This window comes from Sciurus carolinensis, chromosome 10, assembly GCF_902686445.1.
Source record: "Sciurus carolinensis chromosome 10, mSciCar1.2, whole genome shotgun sequence".
NCBI lineage: Eukaryota > Metazoa > Chordata > Mammalia > Rodentia > Sciuridae > Sciurus > Sciurus carolinensis.
Genome location: NC_062222.1, coordinates 101,205,245 through 101,232,416, shown reverse-complemented (window position 1 = coordinate 101,232,416; position 27,172 = coordinate 101,205,245). Strand labels below are relative to the sequence as shown.

At 38.6% G+C, this 27,172-nt stretch overlaps 1 protein-coding gene and 1 non-coding gene across 4 annotated transcripts in view; both read right to left on the bottom strand.

The window, feature by feature from the left end:
• The window catches only part of Tec (tec protein tyrosine kinase), a 119,516-nt gene that overhangs the window by 75,265 nt on the left and 17,079 nt on the right, over positions 1-27,172 (bottom strand). For all 3 annotated transcript variants that reach the window (XM_047566868.1, XM_047566867.1, XM_047566870.1), the window contains exons 2-3: positions 10,331-10,403; positions 8,863-9,048 (exon numbers count right to left, since the gene is read on the bottom strand). In XM_047566868.1, coding sequence (XP_047422824.1) covers positions 8,863-9,000 — 138 coding nt within the window. In that variant the 5' untranslated portion in view covers positions 9,001-9,048; positions 10,331-10,403. The remainder of the gene's footprint in view (positions 1-8,862; positions 9,049-10,330; positions 10,404-27,172) is intronic.
• On the bottom strand, positions 20,582-20,655 carry Trnaa-ugc (transfer RNA alanine (anticodon UGC)). The gene has a single exon. It is a non-coding gene; the product is annotated as a tRNA-Ala (tRNA).

Here is a 27,172-nt window from a genome sequence, read left to right as displayed (position 1 = left end):
TTTTACTCTTTTTTTAAATTTATTTTTATTGTAAACAAATGAGATACATCTTGTTTCTCTGTACATGAAGTAGAGGCATATCATTTGTGTAATCATACATTTACACAGGGTAATAGTTTTTGATTCATTCTGCTATTTTTTCCTTCCCCCCACCCCTCCCACCCCTCTTTTCCCTCTATACAGTCCCCACTTCCTCCATTCTTGCCCCCCTCCCACTCCCATTATGTGTCATCATCCGCTTATCAGTGAAATCATTTGTCCTTTGGTTTGTTGAGATTGACTTATCTCACTTAGCATGATATTCTCCAATTTCATCCATTTGCCTGAAAATGCCATAATTTTATTATTCTTTATCACTGAGTAATATTCCATTGTGTGTGTGTGTATATATATATATATATATATGTATATATATATATATATATACACCACAGTTTCTTTATGCATTAATCAATTGAAGACATCTAGGTTGGTTCCACAATCTGGCTATTGTGAACTGAGCAGCTATGAACACTGATGTGCCTGTATCTCTGTAGTATGCAGATTTTAAGTCCTTTGGGTATAGGCCAAGGAGTGGGATAGCTGGGTCAAATGGTGGTTCCATTCCAAGTTTTCTAAGGAATCTCCACACTACTTTCCAGAGTGGCTGCACTAATTTGCAACCCCGCCGGCAATGTATGAGTGTACCTTTTTCCCAGCATTCTTGCCAACACCTATAGTTGCTTGTATTCTTGATAATCGCCATTCTAATTGGGGTAAGATGGAATCTTAGGGTAGTTTTGATTTACATTTCTCTTATTACTAAAGATGGTGAACATTTTTTCATACATCTGTTGATTGCTTGTAGATCTTCTGTGAAGTGTCTGTTCATTTCCTTAGCCCATTTGTTGACTGGGTTATTTGTATTATTGGTGTAGAGTTTTTTGAGTTCTTTATAGATTCTGGAAATTAGTGCTCTATCTGAAGTATGGGTGGCAAAGATTTTCTCCCACTCTTTAGGCTCTCTCTTCACATTGCTGATAGTTTCCTTTGCTGAGAGAAAGCTTTTTAGTTTGAACCTATCCCAGTTATTGATTCTTTTGCTTTTATTTCTTGTGCTATGGGAGTCCTGTTAAGGAAGTCTGATCCTAAGCCAACATGTTGAAGATTTGGACCTACTTTTTCTTCTATAAAATGCAGGGTCTCTGGTCGGATTCCAAGGTCCTTCATCCATTTTGAGTTGAGTTTTATGTTGGGTGAGAGAGAGGGGTTTAGTTTCATTCTACTGCGTATGGATTTCCAGTTTTCCCAGCACCATTTGTTGGAGAGGCTATCTTTTCTCCATTGCATATTTTTGGCACCTTTGTCTAGTATGAGAAAATTGTATTTATTTGGGTTTGTGTCCATGTCCTCTATTCTGTAGCATTGATCTACCTGTATATTTTGGTACCAATACCATGCCGTTTTTGTTCCTATTGCTTTGTAGTATAGTTGAAGGTCTGGTATTGCGATACCCCTTGCTTCACTCTTCCTGCTAAGGATTGCTTTATCTATTCTGGGTTTCTTATTCTTCCAGATGAATTTCATGATTGTTTACTCTATTTCTGTAAGGTACATCTTTGGGATTTTAATTGGAATTGCATTGAATCTGTATAGCACTTTGGTAGTATGACCATTTTGACAATATTAATTCTGCCTATCCAAGAACATGGGAGATCTTTCCATCTTCTAAGGTTTTCTTTAATTTCTTTCTTTAGTGTTCTGTAGTTCTCACTGTAGAGGTCTTTCACTCTTTTGTGAGATTGATTCCCAAGTATTTTATTTTTTCGAGGCTATTGTGAATGGGGTAGTTTTCCTAACTTCTCTTTCTGAAGATTCATCACTTATGTAAAAAAAATGCATTAGATTAATGAGATTTATATAAGATCAATATCTTATATACTGCTACTTTACTGAATTCACTTATGAGTTCTAAAAGTTTTCTGGTGGAATTTCCTGGTTCCTTTAACTATATAATCATGTCATCAGCAAATAGAGATAGTTTGAGTTCTTCTTTTCCTATTCATATCCCTTTAATTTCTTTGGTCTAATAGCTCTGGCTAGAGTTTGGAGGACAATGTTGAATAGAAGTGGTGAAATACGGAGTGCATCCCTGCCTTGTTCCAGTTTTTAGGGGGAATGCTTTCAGTTTTTCACCATTTAGAATGATATTGGCCATGGGTTTAGCATAGATGACTTTTACAATGTTAAGGAATGTTCCCACTATCCCTATTTTTTCTAGTGTTTTGAGCATGAAGGGATGCAATATTTTATCAAATGCTTTTTCTGCATCTATTGAAATAATCATGTAATTCTTGACTTTAAGTCTGTTGATATGGTGAATAACATTTATTGATTTCCAAATGTTGAATCAACCTTGCATCCCTGGGATAAAACCCACTTGATCGTGGTGCACTATCTTTTTAATATATTTTTGTATGTGATTTGCTAAAATTTTGTTGAGAATTTTTGCATCAATGTTCATTAAGGATATTGGTCTGAAATTTCTTTCCTCGATGTGTCTCTGTCTGGTTTAGGTATCAGGGTGATATTGGCTTCATAGAAAGAGTTTGGGAGGGCTCCTTCCTCTTCTATTTCATGGAATACTTTGAGAAGTATTGGAATGAGCTCTTCTTTAAAGGTTTTGTAGAGGGCTGGGGAGATAGCTCAGCTGGTAGAGTGCTTGCCTCGCAAGCACAAGGCCCTGAGTTCAATTCCCAGTACCACAAAAAAAAAAAAAAAAAAAGTTTGTAGAACTCAGCTGAGAACCCAACAGGTCCTGTACTTTTCTTTGTTGGTAGGCTTTTGATGACTTCTTCTATTTCGTTACTTGAAATTGATCTATATAAATTGCGTATGTCCTCCTGGTTCAGTTTAGGTAATTCACATGTCTCTAGAAACCTGTTGATGTCTTCAAAATTTTCTATTTTGTTGGAGTATAATTATGTTTTGTATTTCACTCGTGTCTGTTGTGATATTTCCTGTTCATTCTGAAGTTTAGTAATTTGAATTTTCTCTCTCCTTCTCTTTGTTAGTGTATCAATTTTGTTTATTTTTTCAAAAACCAACTATTTATTTTGTCAATTTTTTCAATTGTTTCTTTTGTTTCAATTTCGTTGATTTCAACTCTGATTTTAACTATTTCTTGTCTTCTACTACTTTTCATGGTGCTCTGTTCTTCTTTTTCTAGGGCTTTGAGCTGTAGTGTTAGGTCATTAATTTGTTGATTTTTTTCTTCTTTTATTGAATGCACTCCATGAAATAAATTCTCCTCTAGTACTGCTTTCATAGTGTCCCAGAGATTTTGATATGATGTATCTTTGTTCTCATTTACCTCTAAGAATTTTTTTATTTCCCTCCTGATGTCTTCTGTTATCCATTCGTCATACAATAGCATATCATTTCATCTCCAGGTGTTGGAGTAGTTTCTGTTTTTTATTCGGTCATTTATTTCTAATTTCAATCCATTATGATCTGATAGAATACAAGGTAGTATCTCTATCTTCTTGTATTTGCTAACAGTAGCTTTGTGGCATAGAATATGGTCTATTTTAGAGAAGGATCCATGTGCTGCTGAGAAGAAAGTGTATTCACTCTTTGTTGGATGGTATATTCTATATATATCTGTTAAGTCTAAATTATTGATTGTGTTATTGAGATCTATGGTTTCTTTGTTCAATTTTTGTTTGGAAGATCTGTCCAGTGGTGAGAGAGGTGTGTTAAAATCACCTAGTATTGGGGCTGGGGATACAGCTTAGTTGGTAGAGTACTTGCCTTGCAAGCACAAGGCCCTGGGTTCAATCCCTAGCACCACCAAAAAAAAAAAAAAAAAAAAAAAAAAAAAAAAAAAAAAATCACCTAGTATTATTGTGTTGTGGTCTATTTGATTTCTGGAATTGAGAAGGATTTGTTTGACGTATATGGATGAGCCACTATTTGGGGCATAGATATTTATGATTGTTATGTCTTGCTGATTTATGCTTCCCTTAAGCAGTATGAAATGTCCTTCTTTATCCCTTCTGACTAACTTTGGCTTGAAGTCCACATTATCTGATATGAGGATGGATACTCCGGCTTTTTTGCTGTGTCCATGTGCATGGTATGTTTTTCCCCATCCTTTCACCTTTAGTCTGTGGGTATCCCTTTCTATGAGATGAGTTTCTTGCAGGCAGCATATTGTTGGATCTTCCTTTTTAATCCAATCTTCCAGTCTATGTCTTTTGATTGATGAGTTCAGGCCATTAACATTCAGGGTTATTATTGAGATATGATTTGTATTCCCAGTCATTTGGTTCTTTTTTTTTGGTGCTGGGGATCGAACCCAGGGCCTTGTGCTTGCAAGGCAAGCACTCTACGACTGAGCTATCTCTCCAGCCCCTTATTTTTTGTTTTTTGACATGACTTGGTTTCTCCTTTATTTGGCTATTCCTTTAGGCTAGTTCCTCCCTTTGCTGATTTACATCATTGTATTTCATCTCTTCCTCATGGAATATTTTGCTGAGAATGTTCTGTAGTGCTGGCTTTCTTTTTGTAAATTCTTTTAGCTTCTGTTTATTGTGGAAGGATTTTATTTTGTCATCAAATCTGAAGGTAAGTTTTGCTGGGTATAAGATTCTTGGTTGGTATCCGTTTTCTTTCAGAGCTTGAAAAATGTTGTTCCAGGCCCTTCTAGCTTTTAGGGTCTGGGTTGAAAAATCTGCTGATATCCGTATTGGTTTCCCACTGAATGTAATTTGATTCTTTTCTCTCGCAACCTTTAAAATTCTGTCTTTTTTTTTGTATGTTAGGTATTTTCATTATAATGTACCTTGGTGTGGGTCTATTGTAATTTTGTTTATTTGGAGTCCTATAAGTCTCTTGTACTTGATTTTCCATTTCATTCTTCAGATGTGGGAAACTTTCTGATATTATTTCATTGAATAGATTGTTCATTCCTTTGGTTTGTTTCTCTAAGCCTTCCTCAATCCCAATAATTTAAATTTGGCCTTTTCATGATATCCCATAATTCTTGTAGATTCTGTTCATGATTTCTTACAATCTTCTCTGTTTGGTCAACTTTGTTTTCAAGATTAAATATTTGTCTTCAATGTCTGAGGTTCTGTCTTCCAGGTATTCTATCCTATTGGTTATGCTTTCTATGGACTTTTTAATTTGGTTTGTTTCCTTCATTTCAAGGATTTCTGTTTGGCTTTTTTTCAGTTTCTCTCTTTATTGAAATGATCTTTTGCTTCCCACATTTGCTCTTTTAACTGTTGAGTGGTGCGATCATTCAAAGTCTGCATTTGCTCTTTCATCTCATTGTTTGCTTCTCTGATCATTTTAATTATGTATATTCTGAACTCCCTTTCTGACATTTCTTCTGCCATGCTGTCATTGGATTTTATTGATGTAGCATCTAGGTTTGTTTGGGACATTTCTTCCCTTGTTTTCTCATATTGGTCAGGTATCTACTCCTCTAGTAGTGAAACTCTGAGATATTGCAGATTTCCTCTATTGACTTATAGTGTCCCTGTAGATTTCCAATAACTCACCTCCTAGCCTTCAGTAGCCTGAAGTCTTGCAGGAACTTGATAATGCAGTGATACACAAGGAAGCTGTCCCTCTAGGGGTGGTGGCCTTCAGGTAGGTTATATTTCCTACTGGTGGGCAGAGGCGCCTCCACTTGTTGACCAATGGTCAGTCAAAAGGGGGACTAGAATGTGGGCTGGGGCATAGCTGATCTGGGCCTATGTCTCTGGATCTACCACCTTGGTTGGAAAGCTTCGCCCGGCGGGGAAGACTCACCCAGTGGGGATATCTTGCTGGGCAGCCCTCCTCTGTGACGTTCCCTGGGGCCCAGAACTACCACCTGGTCTGGGGGGCCTGGCCCTGCGAGGGACTCTGTCTCTGAGCGGCCCTCCTCTATGACGTTCCCTGGGGACTGGACCTGCTGCTCAGGCCTGGGACCCTCACTCTGCGCCGAAGCCTCTTGCTGGGCGGCCCTCCTCTGCAATGCTCCCGGTTGTCTGGATTCACGGCTCCAGCAGGGGAGTCTCACTGGGCAAATCTACTCCATGAAGTTCCCTGCATTCCAGGACTACTGAATTCCAGGGAGCCTTGCCCAGTGGGAGAGACTCGCCCGGCGGCTCTGAGTTGGTCCCGAATCTCTCAATACCTCCTCTTCTTGAATCCTGAGTCTTGTCAAAGGGCCTCCAGTCTCCTGTAGGTGTCTCAGAAAGGGAGCCGCCCTTCCCATGATGATGGCCACGCCCTCAGGAATAATTCAAAATGCCCGCACCAGCCTCCAAAGAAGATGTGGAGCCCCAGCGAGGGTGCGCTGAGTCAGCACAGAGGCAAGTGCAGTGTCCCTCAGCAGTAGGGGGTAGGCAGGCAGGCTCAGCGATGGCGTCCTACCTCGGCATGGGAGTCGGTGGGCCAGCTCACAATTATTTATTTTTAACTGGGAGAAACAAACTACTCTGCAACCACTGCAAACTACTCTGCAACCACAGGCTTTTTAGTAGGTCACCAATGAATGTCAGGCAAGGAGGGAAGAACCCAGGAAGATAGAAGTGCCCAGTATTTCCAGAAGAGTGAAAGATTAGGCAGGAATTAAGCCAATGGGATGAGGGTCTCTGGACCAGTCAGCAGCAGTCAGGAAGGAGATGGAATCTGACCAGAAATGTTCACAGTGGGATTTCACATGTTGGACACGACTTCGTTCTGTCCTTTCTGGTTCTCACAGAAGCTAAGCCTGCAGAGTAAGTTGGGTTCTGAAGTAAAAGAATAAAAGATTTCTCTTCACTGTGCTTAAGATAAAGCATGAGTGCACTTTCAACTTCATTCAGTCAGCCCTCCATATCTGCAGGACCTACATCCACAGATGTGACTGTCCATACATAGAAAATATCCAAGGGAAAAAAACTGCATCCCCACTGACCATGTACTGACTTTATTTTTGCATGTCATTGTTCCCTAAACAATACAGTATAACAACTATTTACAAAGCATTTATATTGTATTAGGTATTATGAGTAATCTGGAGATGATTTAACAAGTATCAGACAATATGTGCAGGTTATATGCACTTACCCTTTTTTTATAGAAGATATTTAAGCATCTGAAGATTTTGGTATCTGAGGCACAAGCCTGGAACCAATCCCCCACAGATACCAAGGGACAACTGTATAGCAATCATCTTCAAAGTGAATTAACAATTACAATGTGTTTTAATATTATCAAGCATATTTCTAAGCAGATAATGTAGGTTTCTGAGGCTTTTTAGTTAGTAAAGAACCACATTTTACCATGTTCACTGCTATATTTCTATTCTCTCCTTAAACATACTATATAAGATTCAAATTTTAACAAATCACTACCACACAGCAAAAACATGTAAATGTTTCCCTTAAAAACTGCTTTAGGACTGGGGATATAGCTCAGTCCGTAGAGGGCTTTCCTCGCATGCACAAGTCCCCGGGTTCAATCCCCAGCACCATGAACACACCAAAAAAAAAAAAAAAACTGCTTTACATTTTAAAATAATATTTCTGGTAATATTCCTTATCTGAAACACTTGAATTTCTGAAATTTTCAGATTTAACAAATGAAATACAGAACACATACCACACAATATATAACACAGAGACTGAGACAGCCCCACGTAATTGAACACATTCATATTTCCGTATGCACACACAAATATTCACAATGAATAGGACAAAGACAAAAATTGATTTCAACTAAAATGTGGTTTTGCAAATAAGAGTCTTTGAGGTTTTGGATTTTAGCATTTTGGGGATTTAGGGATAAGAGTCTATGATCTATCTGAACCCAAAGAATCCCACAGGTCACAATGAACTTGACAGAGTTGAAGACCAGCAGAACTTGACAGAGTTGAAGACCATTCATGAGAAACAATGCAATTCTGTCAGAACTGGGGGAACCAAACCACAGAGAAATCAGTGGGAGTAAGACAAAAACAGAACAAGCAAATCAACTTCTGAGGATGGTACTCTAGGAAAAAAAAACAGAACTAAAACCAAACATCAGGATCACAAGTGCCCACTGTAACGAAGTGCACAACAGCCTGTGGCCAACCAAGGAAAACTCAGTCCCCAGTCACTCCCTAGAACCCAAAAATATTTCTAGGAGAGAGGACATTGGCAGTACTAGAAAAATGCAATTCCCAACATGTCAAGAGCCAAAAAGTGGGCTGGAGATGACTACCCATTCACGCACTTCATCCAGAGGTGAAAGGAGAAGGAGAAGCAACTGAAAAGCCAGGGGCTAGCTGATCACAGCCCTCCTGAAGAACGTGCTTCCTGGCCAGGTTTCTTAGCTGCCCCTCCTTGTTCCCATCACAGGAACTTGGTAGTAGCAGCTTTCATGAAAAAAGCTGAACATTTCTGCTTCAGGTCAACTTCAATGACATGCTGGGACCACCAAATCACTAACCAGTTTAAAGTAGCTTCTATTTAATAATGAAGAAACATTATTATAAAGCAAAGGACACAGAGTACATATTGGTTAAGAAAGACTTTGATACATAATATGGTGGTTTGTGGGAAACAGTATACAATACACTTAAGGAATTCATAAGGATCTAAAATTGACAGAGAAATTTACTTTCTCTGGCACATTTTTTATAAAATGAGCATCAATATATGAGACCTGTAATTAATATAAAAGATTTGTAATTTCTATTCACATGCTAAACTTCACCTTTCACATTCAAATGGTAACAACTCACAACCTTAACTTCATCATCCCACCGCTCATTCCATAAGATTGGAGAGCTGAGCAGTATAATAAAACATATTGACACAGAAGGCAGCAAAGTAAATTGCAGTGATTGTCTCCTACCTCTGCTCGGCCCTCATAATAGGTTAACATGGACTTTGTAAGTACAAAAAGTCTCTCTTTGTAGTTTAAGGGTGAGGTCTTCTTTTTCTGTTGGGACCTTTTAATAAGAATCTCTTCTAGAATACTGTTAAAATTCATCTCGGTCTTCTGATCACTCCTTCTGCTGCCATTGAAGGTACCAGTATTCTAAAGTGAGAAAATAAACAGTGAAAAAGTGACATTTTAATTACTCAAGGATGTTGTCATTTCAAATTACCAATACAGCTTTTCCTCTCACCCTAACTGGACCCTTGAGCGTTATTCTCTGAGCCTGGATTGAGACTTCCCTGGGCAAAAAGGCTCAGCCTCATCTCCTACCCCACTCCCCCTCCTGCCACGTCATTTCACAAGAAAAACTAATCCAGGCTTCCCATGAGGATGACTCCCTCTTTTATTTCTCCCCAGCCTCCTTTAGCTCTCTAGCACATTCTTCTTCTATTTGATTGCAAGGAACAAAAATCTCAGAGGGCAAAATTCATTTCACTGTGTGACCAGCTATTCAGGCCAACACTGACTTGTCTCAAGATGCTGGTGCACAAAACAGAGGACCACACAGACATCACACACTCTTGAACAAAATGAGTTGCCACAGTGGTAGATTCAATTCACACTCCAGCTCTGAGAAGAGGATGCTCTCCACACAGCACCCTAGTCACCAGGGCCACAGGGAGGTTTTCCGGTGTCTACACGACCATACTTCACAGTTCCCTTCTCTATGGCTCCTGCCTCAACCATGAAAGAAAGGAAACCAACTCAGTCATAGCTAAACTCATTCAGGGAAGAATCCACCTGGATGAGAAGGTCCTCAGTCCTGTGTCAGGAGCCCATCTCTCCATACTGTCCATACCTACACCAGGTCCTGTAATAATCAACAAAATTTTAAGCTGAAGACCCAAAAATACTCAGAAAAGGTCCAAAGACCTTATTTAAGATAAACTGAATGAATGACAGCCTTTTATTCCCTTGCCTCCAACACACCTTTTCAAGAAGTAATTGCATTGAGGAAAAATGAGTCACATGAAGAGCATTAAGTGACTATTTGATAGCAGAGCCAAAGACTACTGAGGGATTCTACCATCTTCAACTCAATCTGATACCTCCAATGAGCCCTTATAACTCTTCCACCAAGTGGCCATCATCCAATCAGGCTCCTCTGGGTTTTTTAAGGTTACCTTATAACAGCTTAACCTCTGAAAACCAGTTCCTTCATTTATAAAGTATGGAGGGAAATACCACAAGATTAATGCAAGGTTTGAATGAAATGTGGGAAAAATATTTATTATGAAAACACTACACAAATTTAATTAGTGTTAAACCATACTGCTGTTCTCCTCAGAGCATTTCAACCTCACATCTGGACTATGACGGCAGCTGCACCACTGGCCTTCATTTCCCCAAGCTCTTGCCTTATTTTATTCAAACTACATACCCCGTATTCCCGTTGAAGCAGTCTTCAAAGATTGATCATGCCATTTCAGAAATCCTCAGTATCTCTCCAACACCTGCAGGATAAACAAAAATTCCTTACTCTGACCCTGGAGACTGTCCATAATCTGGTTTCAACCTGACATCCAATCTCTACTTCCACTATTCCCCAAACAATTCACATTTCAGTCAAAATAGACAGTTAATTTCTAGGGACTCCTTTTGCAGTATCCATTCCCTAACCTAGAAAACTCTCCCCAGTCCTCTCTCTCCATCTATGAAAACTCTACCAATTCAGAACTCGACTCCTTGATGTAGACCTTCCTGATAACTCTGATGGATTAAAAACCTTCCAATTCCTGTACCAGTAATCTCTCACTCATCATACAGCAATCTGTATGACGAGTAGTATGATAAGTAGCAATTAATGTACATGTTGTGGTTTGGATCTGGAATGTCCCCAAAAGCTCATGTGTTGGCATAATGACTCTAATACAGCAAGGTTCGGAGGTGCAGATTTTAAGCAATGATTAGCCTCTAACCTCATCAGTGGATTAATCCATTTGCTGGATTAACCATTGACAGGCGAATGGGTAGTAACTGCAGGCAAATGAGGCATGGCTGGAAGACAAAGGTCACTGGAGATGTGGCCTTGGACTACCACTATCCCTGGCCCCTTTCTCTCTCTCTCTCTCTCTCTTTCCTTCTGGGCAGCCATGAGCTGAACCGTTTTCCCCCCACTGTGCTCTAAACCTTGATATTCTACCTCACCTCAGGCCCAGAGCAATGGAGTCAGCCTTGCATGGACTGAGTCATCTGAAATTTTGAGCCAAAGTAAACTTTTCCTCTAAGTTGTTCCTGTCAAGTATTTTGGTCACATCAACGAAAAGGCAACTAACAATACATATGTTAATTTCTCAACTAGCTGTTAAGCTCCTAAAGGAATTGTTCTCAGTCCTAAGGGTACACTAGACTCACCTATGGAGTTGTTGTTGATGTTTTTAATACTGATGTCCAGGTTCCACCCCTTACTCTCCTTTTTTTTTTTTTTCTTTCCTATACTTGGTCTTGGGCGGGGGGTTGGGGGGGCTGGACATCATGATGATACATGCTAGTAGAATTGAGCATCACTATCGTAAACAAAGGAACTGGGATCTTGCACTTCTTTATACTTTTGTTGCTACTTATAGTTGTCTCTCAATAAGAAGTTAGGTTATAGACCCCATTAATCCATGAGCTGTCCAAACTATCAGAGAAAAGCTCTTCTTCCCTTTGCCTCTAAGGTGGTCTTCTTAGTTCATATTAAGATTCTGGTACTCTATTTTGTCTTCCTGAGAAACTGTTGGTATGCAAATACCCCTTCTTTAGAAATTGTCTTTCATCTCTGTGCAACACATATTCAGTACAAGGTAGAAATGACTACTTACAAGAAAGGTTACCAGGAAAAGTGAGCTATGCTCTGGAGAACAGCCCACAAAAAAATGTGTGGTTCCCAAATCAGTAAGCAACACCATAGTTACCAAATGGGAGGCAGGCTTTTGGAAGGCCCAGAGAATAACTAGGATATGACTTATCTTCAGTTCTAGAAGCAAAAGGTCTCAACATCAGGGATAGGAAAAAGATTTCACGTTGCATGCCCTAAGGTAGAGTGGAGTTCACTTTATCTAATTTATATGACAGATAAATAGTCTTGAACAAAACCATACCATTTGAATGGAAAGGAATCTTAGCCATCATCTAACTCATCTCCCTCATTTCACAAATAGGCTAAGATTTAGAAAAGTTAAGAATCTTTCCCAAAGTAACAAAAACCAGGACTAGAAACAAAGCCTCCTGGTTTCAAGTAAAGGGCTCTCTCCACCATTCCATACCATATTATTAAAGTGCACTGCTGTTGAAATTCATGGACAATGGGGAATCCTGGCCAAAGCAAACCCTAAAGTTCACAGGAACACAAATGAAGGCCAAGTCTTCATTCAATGCAAACATTCACCTTGGTTCTCTCCTGAAATTCCATTAAAAACAGGTAGTTTGTGGTTGTTGTAGGAAAATTGTGTCAGATTCATTCCCTGTCTTTCCTATTCCTAACCCACCTCCCTTTCCTTCCATTCCCCCTTGTCTAATCCAATAAACTTCTATTCTCCCACCACCACCCTTATTGTGTGTGAGCATCCACGTATCAGAAAGAACATTCAGCCTTTGGTTTGGGGGATTGGTTTATTTCACTTAGCATGATAGTCTCCAGGTCCATCCATTCACCAGCAATTGTCATGAAGTCATTCTTTTTTATGGATGAACGATACTCCATTATGTATCTATACCACAATTTCTTTATCCATTCATCTGTTAAAGGGCACCTAGGTTGGTGCCATAGCTTGGCTGTTGTTAACTATGCTGCTATAAATATTGATGTGGCTGTAATACGGGTAGTGTATTCATATATGAACATAGGAAAGTTATGACTGACTCATTCTAGACTCTCTTTCCTATTCCCATCCCCCCTCCCTTCTCCCTACTCCACTCAGTCCAGTGTGGCGAACCTCCCCTTCTCCCTCCCTGCTCCCCCGCCTACTGTGAGTCAGCATCTGCATATCATAGAAAGCATATCAGAGAAAACATTCAGCCTTTGGTTTTTTGGGGTTTGGCTTATTTCACTTATCATGATATTCTCAAGTTCCATCCATTTACCTGCAAATGCCACAATTTCATTCTTCTTTAAGAGTATTATTCCATTGCGTATATGTGCCACATTTTCTTTATCCATTCACCAGCTGACAAGCACCTAGGTTGGTTCCGTAGCTTGGCTATTGTGAATTGAGCTGCTATAAACAAGGATGTGGCTGCATCACTGTAGTATGCTGATTGTAAGTCTTTTGGGTATAGGCCAAGGAGTGGGATAGCTGGGTCAAATGGTGATTCCATTCCAAGTTTTCTGAGGAATCTCCACACTGCTTTCCATGGTGGTTGCACCAATTTGCATTCCCACCAGCAAAGTATAAGTGTACCTTTTCCCCCACATCCTGGCCAACATTTACTGCTGCTTATATGCTTGATGACTGCCATTCTGACTAGAGTGAGATGGAATCTCAGTGTAGTTTTGATTTGCATTTCTGTAATTGCTAGAGATGTTGGAAATTTTTTCCTATATTCATTGACTGATCATATTTCTTCTTCTGTGAAGAGTCTGTTCAGTTCCTTACCCCATTTATTGATTGGGTTATTTGTTGTTTTGGTATTAAGTTTTTTGAGTCCTTTATATATCCTGGAGATTAATGCTCTATCTGAGATGCATATGGTAAAGATTTTTTTTTCCCATTCTGTGGGCTCTGTCTTCGCATTCTTGATGGTATCCTTTGCTGTGAAGAAGCTTTTTAGTTTGATTCCATTCCATTTATTGATTCTTGATTTTATTTCTTACACTTTAGGAATCTTGATGAGGAAGTCAGTTCCTAAGTCAATGTGATAGAAAGTTAGGTCTACATTTTCTTCTAGTAGGCACAGGGTCTCTGGTATAATGCCTAGGTATTTGACCCACCTTGAGTTGAATTTTGTGCTAGGTGAGAGGTAGATAAATTTCATTCTGCTACATATGGATTTCCAGTTTTCCCAGCACCACTTGTGGGTGAAGAGGTTATCTTTTCTGCAATGTATGTTTATGACTCACTCTTTATTCTAAGAATTAGTAACTACAACCTAAAGAGAGTTAAATATGAGATAAACACATTTTTACTTATTTTTCAGGATAAACTTGAATCATAGAGTTCTTTCTTTCTTCTTCCTCTTACTGATTACTGTGAAATTTAAGTGGATTCACTTTAAGTGGTAGTACTCTGGCACCCATTCTCAACTTGGCAACTTGAATACTAACTGCATATTGATGGCATCAATGTTTGTTCATGTTAGTCAGTTTTTGTTGCTATAATGAAATACCTAAGGTAGCTAACTTTATAAAGAAGAGGTTTACTTAGTTCACAATTCTGGAACTTTCAGAGCAAGGTACCCATGGGTCTGGTTCTGGTTCTCAAACATGTCACACTGCGGTGGATGGTAATAGCAGGAGCACGTGTGAGAGCAACCAATCACATCTCCCCATGAAGAGTGGTGAGGCTCAGGCCCACATAACAGCTCTCTCACAACAACCACCTTAACCTGTGTGACAGCACACCCCCAGTGACCCAAGGACCTCCCACAAAGCCCCACCTCTTACAGGTCTCATCTCCCAACATCACCACATTGAAGATCAAGCTCCCAACACACAGACCCTTGAGGGACAAATCACATCCAAATCATAGCAGTCGGTAAAAATCTGTTTGACAATATTAACAAAATTAAAGGTTATCTGAGAGTTAAGAGTAGGGGTGGAGAATAATCACATCATGATTATATTTTTAAGAGTTCCTATCTTTTAGATATACACACTGAAAAATCTACAGATAAAATAACGTCTGTGCTTTGCTCCATAATCTGATGAGGGGTATGTGGGAATATAAACAAAATAAAATTGTTTGTGCGATAACTGCTGAAGCTGAGTGAGAACGAGAGTTTCAGGTTTTCCAACCCTCATTCATGAATTCAACAACTTTATGCTGAGGCACATGACAAATACATGGCAAATACAAGGGGTTTCTTATCCTATCCTATTTTTACTTATATTTGAATTTTTCCACAATAAAACTTTTTAGGATATATTCAAGAGAATAACACGGTTTTGCATGTCCCAGTCATGGAACACTCTGGAACCAGTAAGAAAGAAAATAGAAAAAGGGGAAAGAAGAAAAGGGAAGCGGAGAAGAAAAGAACTAAGGTAGTAGGCAAATAAAAGAAGGAAAAGGTAGGTGGGCTTCCCTTCCTCAAGCAGCTTTACTACCACTGTGCCTAGCAAAGCCCTTCTAATAGAATCAGTGACTCCTGTGAAGCAGCCTGGAGCCTCATGATAATGTAATGTGACACTCCCCTAAACAAACAGGAATGTGTGGTTTCTAGCCACCAAAAATAAAACCACAGTCTATTGCAACATCTGTCCTTGTGATAACTCCTCTCTTCCCTCTACGTATTTCCTTCCCTTTTCCCTGCTCAAATTTCATGGAAACCAAAGTTTGGTTTCAAGTGTACAGTGTAAGACAAGAAAGATTCTGTACTAACTGAGCAAGTACCAAAGTATAGTGGGCAGTCAGGCATAGTGAGTATATCCAAATTGCAGCCTTCTTATAAAAGAATCAATGAAAAGATCCTCAACTATTAATGTCACAATTGAACTACTTAGCACAGAATGAGGCAGCAAATTTGACCAAAGACATTTTTACCCTTATTTCTAGGCTGTATGATTCTTAGTGAATAAAGGATTTCCAAAACTGAAATGTAAGCTGTTATATGCCTGATTTATAAGAAGGAAAAATTAATAAACTGGTAAAATACTAATTCCATAGGAAACATATCTCATCCATCACTTAGAAAAAATAAAAATTATAAACTACATTCAAAAATGTCATGACTTCAGCCCAATCTAATTATTGTTTGGAAATGTCCAGTGACATTTTCATATGTCCCCTCAATGATGAATGAACTGATAACATACTCTCCTGTTCTTTGCTCTATCCATCATTGGCATTACCTGGTTGGTGTTTTTAAATATAGCTACACATTCTTTGACATTTCTCTCATTAAGAATCAGGGTCTATGTCCCCTCACCTGGAATCTGAGTGGGTGTGTGGCTCCTTCAACCAATACAATACAGCAGAAGTGATACTACATGACCCATGAGCCTAGGTCATTGAAGCCAAGTAGCTCCACCTAGTTCCCTGGGCCTCTGGTCCTTTGGACACTCCCTCTTGGAACCCAGCCACCATACTGAGAGAATCCCATACCAAATGGAGAAACCATACACAGGTGTTCTAGTGCAGAATTCCAGTGAAGCCCAGTCTTCAAATCATGCCAGCCCAGAAGCCAGTCATGAGAGTGGGAGAACTTTAGATGATTCTAGTCCTCACTCATTTGAGTCATCCCAGCCAATCAAGTTTTTCAAGAGAAGAGCCCAGACTCTGTGAAGCACAGACAAAACATCTCCATTGTGCCTGTCCAATTGCCAACCTCCAGAATCCATGGGTATGCCAAAATAGTTGTTCATGTGTGCCTTTACATTCAGGGTGGTTTCTTACACAGCAGTGGATAACTGGGACATATACTGAGGCTTCTTCACTACACCATTCTCATTTCGCTTTCTCTAATCCCTGTCAACCTTCTTCCCTCTCTCAAATACTTCCTTTTTCACTCAAGTCACCTTTTCATAATTTTCAGTACGTGAGCCAATTTGTCCACAGGAATAGTTTCAGGCATTCATTCTGACATTCGTTCATTCATTCTGACATTTACTGCATTCCCGTGATGTATGAGGAGCCATGCATGAGGCATCGGGTGATTACAAAATTGAAGAAGACATGATCTTTGCTCTGGAGAGGCATGGGAAAGACTGACTTAAAAACAGCAACACCACACTCAGCAAAGGGCTATAAAACTGACATTCGTGAAGTATCTTGGAATCACTGCCAGCCCTAATAATCACCAATCTGTAATCACTAAAGAGGAAACAATGGCCCCTTTTCAGAGTATTACAGATGACATCAACGAGAAAACAACACAGGATCAGAATTTTAACAGATGGCTAGAAAATTGCCAACACGTGAATCAACCTAGATGTTGATGTTCTGATCTTGACACCCACGTCCTCATATAATGGATACAGAGATTCTTTTTAAAACTTATTTTATTTTCATCAGAATCACCAACAGGAAATAAAAGTTTAAAAAGGCATGTGTTTACTATTTTATTTTCCAAAGTTTTACAGTGAGTTTTGAGTGTTTATTTTGAGTATTTAAACTCCACCTGAGTTTTAATTTTGAGTTTTTTTAATTAATGTAGGAATGAAATTTCAGAGAAAAGCAATAGTTTTAGGTACAGAGAAATGACTTTTAATTACACATATTATTGACTTTTCAGACTAGATGCATTCCAAGCACAGGGTTTAAATGAAAATAAAATATAACTAGAATTTTCCATCTAGATTCAATTCTAGGATCAAAATTACATGCCCATGGGGAGAGAAATTATTCTGTACACATAGTATAAACCTTTAGAAAGAGACAAAGAAATGATGTTGGGACCCAGGCCATTTTTAGGCAGTAGGGACCTGAGGAACAGTTGCACAGAACTTCCAGAATTTTTCAAAGGTTCGAACAGAAACATTGTATTTTATACAATTTTCCATCTCCCATTACCCCATTTACTTGTATGACCTTCTCCAAAGCAAATAAGTTTTTGTCACTCATAAATCTTCCCTAACATATAAAACTCCTCAAGCTAGAAACTCCTCCCTTTGGAATATCACCTGAGTTAAATCTTAATGTCACATTTTGCCAATAAAGTCTAAAAATTACATGAGCTGAGAAATCATTTTCTATATGTAAATCAATACCCAATTTTTCCAGTACTGTGTGAAATTCTAAAAATCAAATTTACTTAAATAAGTGATAGTGATATTTAGAAAGCCACAACAGAATAAATTAGTTAATATGTGTAGGTACACACATCACACATATACATAAACCTCTGGTCCCACCAAATTATTCTAAAGCACATTTGTTTTTTTGTTTTTGCTTTTGTTTTTGTTTTTTCCTGAATACTTGGTCTTACACAAATCAAGCAAAAGAAATTTTATTTGGCATAACCTGGTGCCCAGAACATTGAAACAAATTAAGTATTTGGTAAGTGTTCAGATGACTTAATGATTTCACTTTATTTAAACCTCACTGTACTTTCTTCAGAAGCCAAACCTCAAGTAAAGGAAGCATCTACTTCAGAACCATCACCACTTTTAGTTTCTCTTACTGTCACTGAACAGACTTGAAGGAAACTTCCTATTTCAAAAATATCCATCTGCATTTTAAATCCGCATTTTGGCATCATAAATTAACCAACAACCAACAGGATCCTTTTCTTCTAAGATGCTCCTGAGGATGGATCCTGTGCACAGGAGTTCTTTTCCCTGTGAGGGCAAGAAGCTCAGTTTCCCCATCTACCTGAGGGGCCCACGCCAGTCTCAAGGTGTCACTGATGAATGAAACGATGGTCTTCCAACCAGGTTCTCTCGCCCTCGTCACTTCAATGTGACAGTCTGCCTACAACTATTCTGAATTTCCTATTAAATATATATATAAAGGGGTATTCTCATGGTTTAGAGAGACTCTTCTGTCCTTAACAAGAAAACTGAGGGCAAAACTCACAAACCTTGAAGTCCCTGGGACATCATTTATAAGATCCAAGGACAGAAGCCGTTGATCTCTACTACTGTCATTAGCCCTTCAATTTATTATTCAATTCGTCAGTGCAACTTAATGTGCTAGCAGCCCATTTGCTCTCCATATAACTACCATCTTAAACACATAAAAGTCAGCTGCCTAGAATAAGCACACACCTTTCAACATATTAAAAGACCAATTCTTTCTTTGAGTTAGGGTCCTGATACCTTGCCCAGGTTGGCCTGGAACTCTGGGGTTCAAGTGATCCACCTGCCTCAGCTTCCCAAGTAGCTGGCACCACAGGCACACACCATTTCATTTAGTTTCTAAAAGACCAAAGTTTAAGCCAATCCCCAAGAAACAAAAGCTGAATGTTTTCTCTGTTAAGTGGATAATGATACATAACAGGGGCGGCGGCGATGTGGGGGAGGAGATAGTGGACTGAGACAGACATTATTACCCTACGTACACGTATGATTACCCAAATGGTGTGAATCTACATTGTGCACAAAAATGAAAAGTTGTATCCCATTTGTGTATAATGAATCAAAATGCAATCCGTAAAAATAATAAAAATAAATTGAAGGGCTGGGAATATAGCTCAGTTGGTAGAGTGCTTGCCTCACAAGCACAAGGCCCTGGGTTCAAATCCCCAGCACCGCAAAAATAAACAAATAAATAAATAAATTGAAGAAAAAGAAAAAAAAAAGACCAAAATTTTAATTTGCCTCCTGACAGAGCCATAGGAGACATATGCAATGGTTCTTTAAACATTATCTTAAAGATTTATTTTCTTATCTCATCTTCTGTCATCTTATTCCACCAATTATTGACAACAGGCTTCTGGTTAAGCAACATGATTCAGTGGAAGGAACTAGTAGTGCTGAGCTGATTAACCGTCTCTGAATCTCAGCTTTGTCATTCATTAATTACATAAGTTAATGCAAATTATTTAACGGCCTAGGGACTATTTCTTTATCTGGAAATGAGGATGGTGTCAACCCTACAGGATTATTATAGGAAAAAATAAGAAATTGCACATTAAGTTTCTTACTCATAAGCAAACACTTGGGAAAGACAGGTCAACAGTTGCCATATCTTTATTCTGAATTGATTCACATTTACACACTCAATAACTATTAGCTGAGCATTTGCTAAGTGCCAGATATGTTCTCAGTCTCTGAAACTAAAAATAAAACTTAAAACACAGCCACTAAGAGACCCATACCCTAGTAAAAGGGACAGACATAACAAAAACTAACACATTCATTGGCATGTTATTAATGCTAAACCACAGATGACTACAAGCTTCAATCCTACCTGGAGATGGAGACAGAAAGAATATCAGCAAAGCTGAGACCTGGGCTGGGTTACAAAGCACAGTAAGTTGTGAAACATGAAAGAGGGTAGGGCAAGGATGCACCCAAGGCCAAGAGCTCAAGCATTGTAAAATGGAAGGTGAGTATGAAGAAACACAAACAGTAGACAGTGTGTGTTAATTTAAACATATCCCATTTCAATACTCCTTCTTCTCCCTGTCCCCAACCCACACACACACACACATACATACACACACGCGCACGCACACACACACACACACACACATATTCACAAAGGAGAGAATACTATTTCCACTATTTAACAAAACCAGACTGATTCCTTTCCAGCCTTATGCTTAATTTATTCACTCATTTTCCAGTGAAACATTTTATTTAAAATCCACTTGATATCAGGCACCATGACAGAAACAGACAGAGAGGTACAATATCCAGACGCTGGATTACAGAGTCTGAGGCCTGGGCACTCTGAGATTGGAAATCACTGGATCCAAACTTCTCAGTTGAGTGATAACAATACTAAAGTCCCAAAAAGCTGAGTTGGCAAACACCTCCCTTGATATGTTCATTAGTACTATTACTGACCCCTTATTTTCTCTTTCTTTTTTTTTTTTTTTTTTTTTTTTTTTGCGATGCTGGGGATTGAACCCAGGGCCTCGTGCTTGCAAGGCAAGCACTCTACCAACTGAGCTATATCCCCAGGCCTGACCCCTTATTTTTTAAAAAAAATAAAACATTCACCATAATTACTTTTGAGAATTTAACATTAAAATTATGGGATTTTTTTCCCCCAGTGTCACTCAAAAGACTTCATACACACACAGTCACACAGTTCTTTAACTTTTAAAGCTATAGGCCATCCAGTATTTCATTTCATTAAATAAGTTAATGCATGTAAAACATTTGGAAGAGCTAACAACTGTAGCATGTCTATATGTTTGCTATCACTATTACTGTTTTAATTTTCAAGGAATTACTATAAATCACTAAGAAACTGAAATGTGCAGGCGTAGATGGCACTTTCACAGGTGTGTTTTATAAATGAATAGATAAAACCAAAGACAAAATAATAATAATAATGTTGTACAATATCAACAAAACAGAATTGATAGTCTAGAAATAAACATACATCTATCATCAACTGACTTTTGACACATGATAAGACCATTCAATGGGAAAAGAATAATCTTTTCAACAAATGACACAAGGAAAACTGGATACAAATGAATTTGAGCAACTACCTCCTACAGAGAACTGAAGAACTAAAATTATAAAATTCTTAGAAGAAAATGTAGGAGTGAATTTTTGTGTCCTTAGATTAACCAACAGTTTCTTAAATATGACAAAGAACATGAGCAACAAAAGAAAAATGGATAACTTCATCAACTTAAAAGTTTTTGCCTGTCAAAGGACATTATCCAAAAAAAAGTTAAATCAGGGGCTGGGGAGACAGCTCAGTCGGTAGAGTGCTTGCCTTGCAAGCACAAGGTCCTGGGTTCGATCCCCAGCACCCAAAAAAAAAAAAAAAAAAAAGTTAAAACAACCCAAAGAATGTGAGAACATATTTGCAATATAAAAAGGACACTTACAAGTGAACAATAAAAAGACAAATAATCTAATTGTATATAGGCAAAAGGAGACAGGTACAGTGGCATGTGCTTAAAATCCCAGCTATTTGGGAAACCAAGGCTAGAGGATCACTTGGACCCAAGAGTTCAAGGCCAGCCTAGTAATATAGCAAGACCCCATTTCAAGAAAGAAAAAAAAAAAAAAGGAAATGATTAAATAAGCGAAGGGACAGGCACAGTGGTATGCACCTGTAATCACAGCAGCTCGGGAGCCTAAAGCAGGAGCACTGAATTCAAAGTCAGCCTCAGCAAAAGTGAGACACAAGCAACTACATGAGACCCTGTCTCTAAATAAATACCAAATAGGGCTGGGGATGTGGCTCAGTGGTTGAGTCCCTGAGCTCAATTCCCAGCACAAAAAAAAATTTTTTAAATAAATAAGCAAAAGGCTTGAACAGACATTTTTCAAAAAAATAAATACCAATGGCCAATAAGCACATGAAAAGATGTCTGACCATCCTTAGTCATTAGGGAAATGCAAATCAAAACCACAAGATACCACTTCACACACACTAGGATGACTAAAATAAAAAAAAAAGAAAAAGAAACATAATCAATATTCTGCAAGAATGTGGAGAAAACAGATCCTTATACATTACTCGTGGGAATTAAAATGATATAGTCACTGTGAAAAACAGTTTGGCAGTTCCTCAAAAGTTAAACACTGAGTTACCCTATGACTTGGCATTTCCACCCCTAGGCATAAACCTAAGAGAATTGAAAACATATTACTCAAATAAAAACTTGCACATGAATGCTCAAAGCAGTACTACCCATAATAGTCAAAGAATGGTAACAATTCAAATTTCTATCAACTGATGAACGAATAACTGAGGCATATCTATACCATGGAATATCATTCCACCATAAAAAGGAATAAAATAAAAAATATTACAACATGGATGAATCTCAAAAACATATTACATTAAAGAAGCCAAACACAATTGCGTTGATTCCATTCATACGAAATATCCAAAACAGAAGAATCCTCAGAAGCAGAAAGTAGATTCTATTTCAATGGGAAGATGAGAGATAATGGAGGAAGGGGTTTTCTTTGGAGGGGTTCATAGAAATCATTTGGAATTGGAAAGCGATGATGGTTACACAATATAACAAACACTAAAAGTCACTGGAATGTGCTCTTTTAAATTATTTAAATGGTGAATTTTATGTTAATTAAATTTATTCTCAAAAGAAATTTAAGAAAAAAATTCACGTACAATATATAAATAATATGCTCATTGGGGATGTAACACAATGAAAGAGCAGTTGCCTCGCACATCCCTGGTCTTGCATTTGATCCTGAGCACCATCAAAAAAAAAAAAAAAAAATATATATATATATATATATACACATATATGTGTGTGTATGTATATATGTACATATATATACACACAAGCAAACATATATAAATGTACTTATATATTTTGTGATCCATGTATATAAGTGTATAAATGTGTATCCACACATATACACACTGATGAAAATTAAAAGTGAAAGGAGATATTAGAAATGAAAACAGTGGAACCCAAGTTTATACGTTAAGTGGAGGTTGATTCGTACATCAGCACATATGGCAGAAACTGAATATAGTCAAAATTAGCCTTGACTATTCCTCAGCAGACACAAGTCTCAAAGGAGATTGATACTCCATCTCTGAATAAGTTCAACACAGCACTGGCAGAAATGTTCAGAAGCCACTGGGAAATCTATCAGTTCTTTATAACAAAAATAAAACCTGTTCCATAATTAATAGCCTAAAACAATAAAATATTCTCAGGATTCCAGAGGTTGGTTAGGCAGACCTGGCTTGGAGTCCAGCATGGCCTCCTCATACTTCTGGCTCTGGTAGGTCTTCAGCCAGAACACATGTGGCCCCTTCCACAGAAAACTCGGGTTTGTTCACAAGGTCTTCAGTTCCGAGAGCAGGAGGACAATCAAGTCCCAATACACGACACGGTACATACATCCGAATGCTTTACACTCACTCTTGCCCTTGCTGGCCAAAGCAAGTCATATTACCAAGGCCAGAGTCAAGCAAAGAGGCTACTAATCAAGGGAAGTAGATGTACCAAGGGGGAACCAGGAGGCTTTTTACAAACAACCGAGCCCACAGAAAAACATATTGTGGTTTTTTTAGTTAAGCATGAAAGTAGCTGCCTTGGGTTTAGGGGCCAGCTAGTGTGAAACAGTATGAGCCTTCAAGGAGGCTTTATAAACTAAGACTGAGTGAGAGAGCAGCAGGTTCAGGAAATGCACACACCCTTGGGACAGTACTCATCCAGAGGAATGGTGAATGGAAGCACGCACACTTTTCGCGTTGTTTCCTTTTTCCTTGCTGGCACACAGAATTAAATTACCTTAATTCAAATTCACTTATGCTATAATTCTGCTGTACACAGATAACCAGAACTCTGAGACACTGACTGCAATTGGGACATCCAGAGCTTCCCAAAGTCTAGGAGGAAAAGGAAAAACACATCACAGAATAGTGATTCTTCATGATTATCAATTTATCAAAAGAAAAACTTTCCCTGTCACTAAATTCTAAGGAGAAAATAGTTTGAGATCATAACAGGATAAAAAATAGTCAGGATCAGAAAGGATAATGAAACCTATCATGCAATTCCTTCAATAGGGGCTTGGTCAGAAATCACAAAAACATTCCTCACCAGGCTACTTCTGATATTAACACTCGATAAAGGTTGGTCATGATAAAGGCATATTTCTGTGGGCTGAGCAAGACAGGTTACTTTCTGGTTAACTCAGAAATAGCAATAAACTATGGAAATGGATAAATGTGTATGTACTGTGATCTTTGTTCTATAGCTGTCAAGTTCACTTTGGGCAAAAGTTGAATAAAATTCAAGGTTTACTCTCCAATATGTGACAGGAATATAAATCTTATGTTAGTAATAATGCAGTGTATTTAAAGAGCATATCTGTGAAATTTTAAAAAGGTTAAGGTGTGCCTTCCTGATAGGTCAGTGTAGCCAACTGAATGACCCAATGTAACAAAAACACCGCCACTCTCAAAGACTGATGGCTTCACACTGGAAGCATTTATATTTGGAGATTCCAACTTTATCTGATGTAAGTCCACTTCTTGACTTCATGATCTTTCTGCTAACATTGAGTTAACATATCTGAGACGATCAGTGCAGCAATTAAAGACCCTGGCAGTTGTTATTCTCAGTATTATTTGCGCCAAATCAAAAATCTCTGAGGCAAAGCAAAAACAGGTGTGTTTATTCAGTTCACAGTATAAATTATACAAGTAGACACTAGTATTTTGGGGGGTGGGGCAGGTACCAGGGATTGAGCTCAGAGGCACTCAACCACTGAGCCACATCCCCAGCCCTATTTTGTATTTTATTTAGAGACAGGGGTCTCACTGTGTTGCTCAGCACCTTGCTTTTTGCTGAGGCTGGCTTTGAACTGGAGATCCTCCTGCCTCAGTCTCCCAAGCTGCTGAAATTACAGGTGTGCACCATGGTACTCAGCAACGCTAATATTTAATTAGCGAAATAGCAAAGTGGATTCAAGCCATGGAACAAAAATTTTCCAGGGTCATAATACACTGTAAGACAGGGTGCTGCATCTCTTCACACAACTCCCCTCACCCATCACACAGTTAGCATGTACCCAAAGGGGGGTGATAAAAATAAAGCTTCAGTAATGCCAATTGTACACTTGTCCTTAACCCAAATACATTTCAAATTACCATTGACTTGACACATTTGCTTTACACTATACTTTAAAATTGAAGTTACACTGGCTTCAAAAGCATAAAAGGTAAAACTGTCACTCAGCTAAAATTCCAGAATGCACACCTTGCCTGAGTTCTACTGAATAGCACCTTAAAGTCTTCTAGTGTGTGCATAAAAGGTATTTAGGTACCCTAAAGTCTTCTAGTGTGTGCATTGCTGGGTGCACCTGCTTCTTTATATTAATCAAAACAATCAAGTCAGACTCATAAGAATGTCAAACAAGGAAGGAGCACATATATTCACATTCCTTTTTTGGCTCTGTCTGAGATCTGCCCAACATGTAAACCACATCAAAATCTAAAAACTGAATTTACCAGCTTCAATAACCATCATAAAAAATGCTGAGCATTGGGGCTGGGGAGATAGCTCAGTTGGTAGAGTGCTTGCTTTGTAAGCACAAGGCCCTGGGTTCGATCCCCAGCACTCAAAAAAAAAAAAAAAAAAAAATGCTGAGCATGACAGATATCACCATTCCAAAGAGGTCTGTCCTCAATAATGTTACCTGAATGACTCTATTACACAGGCAAACTGCCCAGTGTGACAAAGAAATCACATGTAGAACCCTACCCTGGCTGATGACTGAAACGGTTCCCATAGTGGATATACTTCCATCCCACAATTTAAAATAAAATATAGAAAGAAAATGCCCCTTTCTAATATATAGACTAAATGTATTTAAACCATCTCAAGTGTTGCCCTCAATCCAGTGCACCCCATCCAGTCTGCAAGACTGTCCCCCTTAGCTGTCACATCACTTAAACATTCCCAACCATAAACCCTTCACTCCAGCCACATGCACCTCCAAGTACTATGTTAGTTCTGAATCCCTTTGCAATGAAAACTCTTGAAAAACTGGATGATCTTTGCTCTCTCTGCTTCTCACACCGCATGCTTTCCTCAAACCCCTCCAGTTGGGCTTCTGTCTCCATCAATTCACCAAGACTGTCTTCTTCAAAGTTACCAAGTTGCCAAAACCAGTGGTCCCTTATCAATTCTTTTCTTATTTGACCTTTCAGAGGCATTGAACATTCTGTCCTTGAAATGCTTGGCTCTCTCTTGGTTCTCTGTGACACAAAATTTCCTGCATTCTCTGATCTTAAAGATTACACCTTCTCAATCTTCTTTGCTGGCTTCTACTTTCTGTTTTACTTCTAAACACAGGCAGGCACCAGGGCTACACATTTCTCTTCTTGGGCGGCCTCATCTAGTTCCACAGTGTGAAGCATTATCCATAGGTTGCTAACTCTAAATCTACATGTTCAACCCAAGAACCTCGGATTTCTTGCTCAACTGCAAATCTGACACCTTTCTTTCAATACTTACAAGCATTTCAAACATATTCTAGCCAAATATAACTCTAGATTTCCCCTAAACGTAGCTCTTTCGTCAGTCTCTGTCTTCTGAATAAATGGCCTCCCCATCCCTCTAGCTACTTATCTAAAAATCTAGGACATATCATTGATTCATTCCTCTCTCTTACTCAGATCTAAGGCATCAGCATGTTCTTTGGATTAGGACTCCAAGGTATTTCCCAAACCATTCAAGACTCTCCTACAATCCTCTCCCATTAGTGTAATAAATTTATTGTTGTAACATCCTTGATTTTTCCTATCTCCCTGTATCGCTCACACCTCTTTGAACACTTTCCCTTTACCACGCCCTCCCACACTGACTGTGTAACATGCTTTGACCAACAGGACAGAAACAAATTGAACACAAGCTAAAATTTTGGAATGTGTTTGCTTGTTTCTACTTCCTATCTTGCTTCTTTACTATCACCATGAAAATATGTCTGGACCAAGCTGTCCTACTAGAGGGA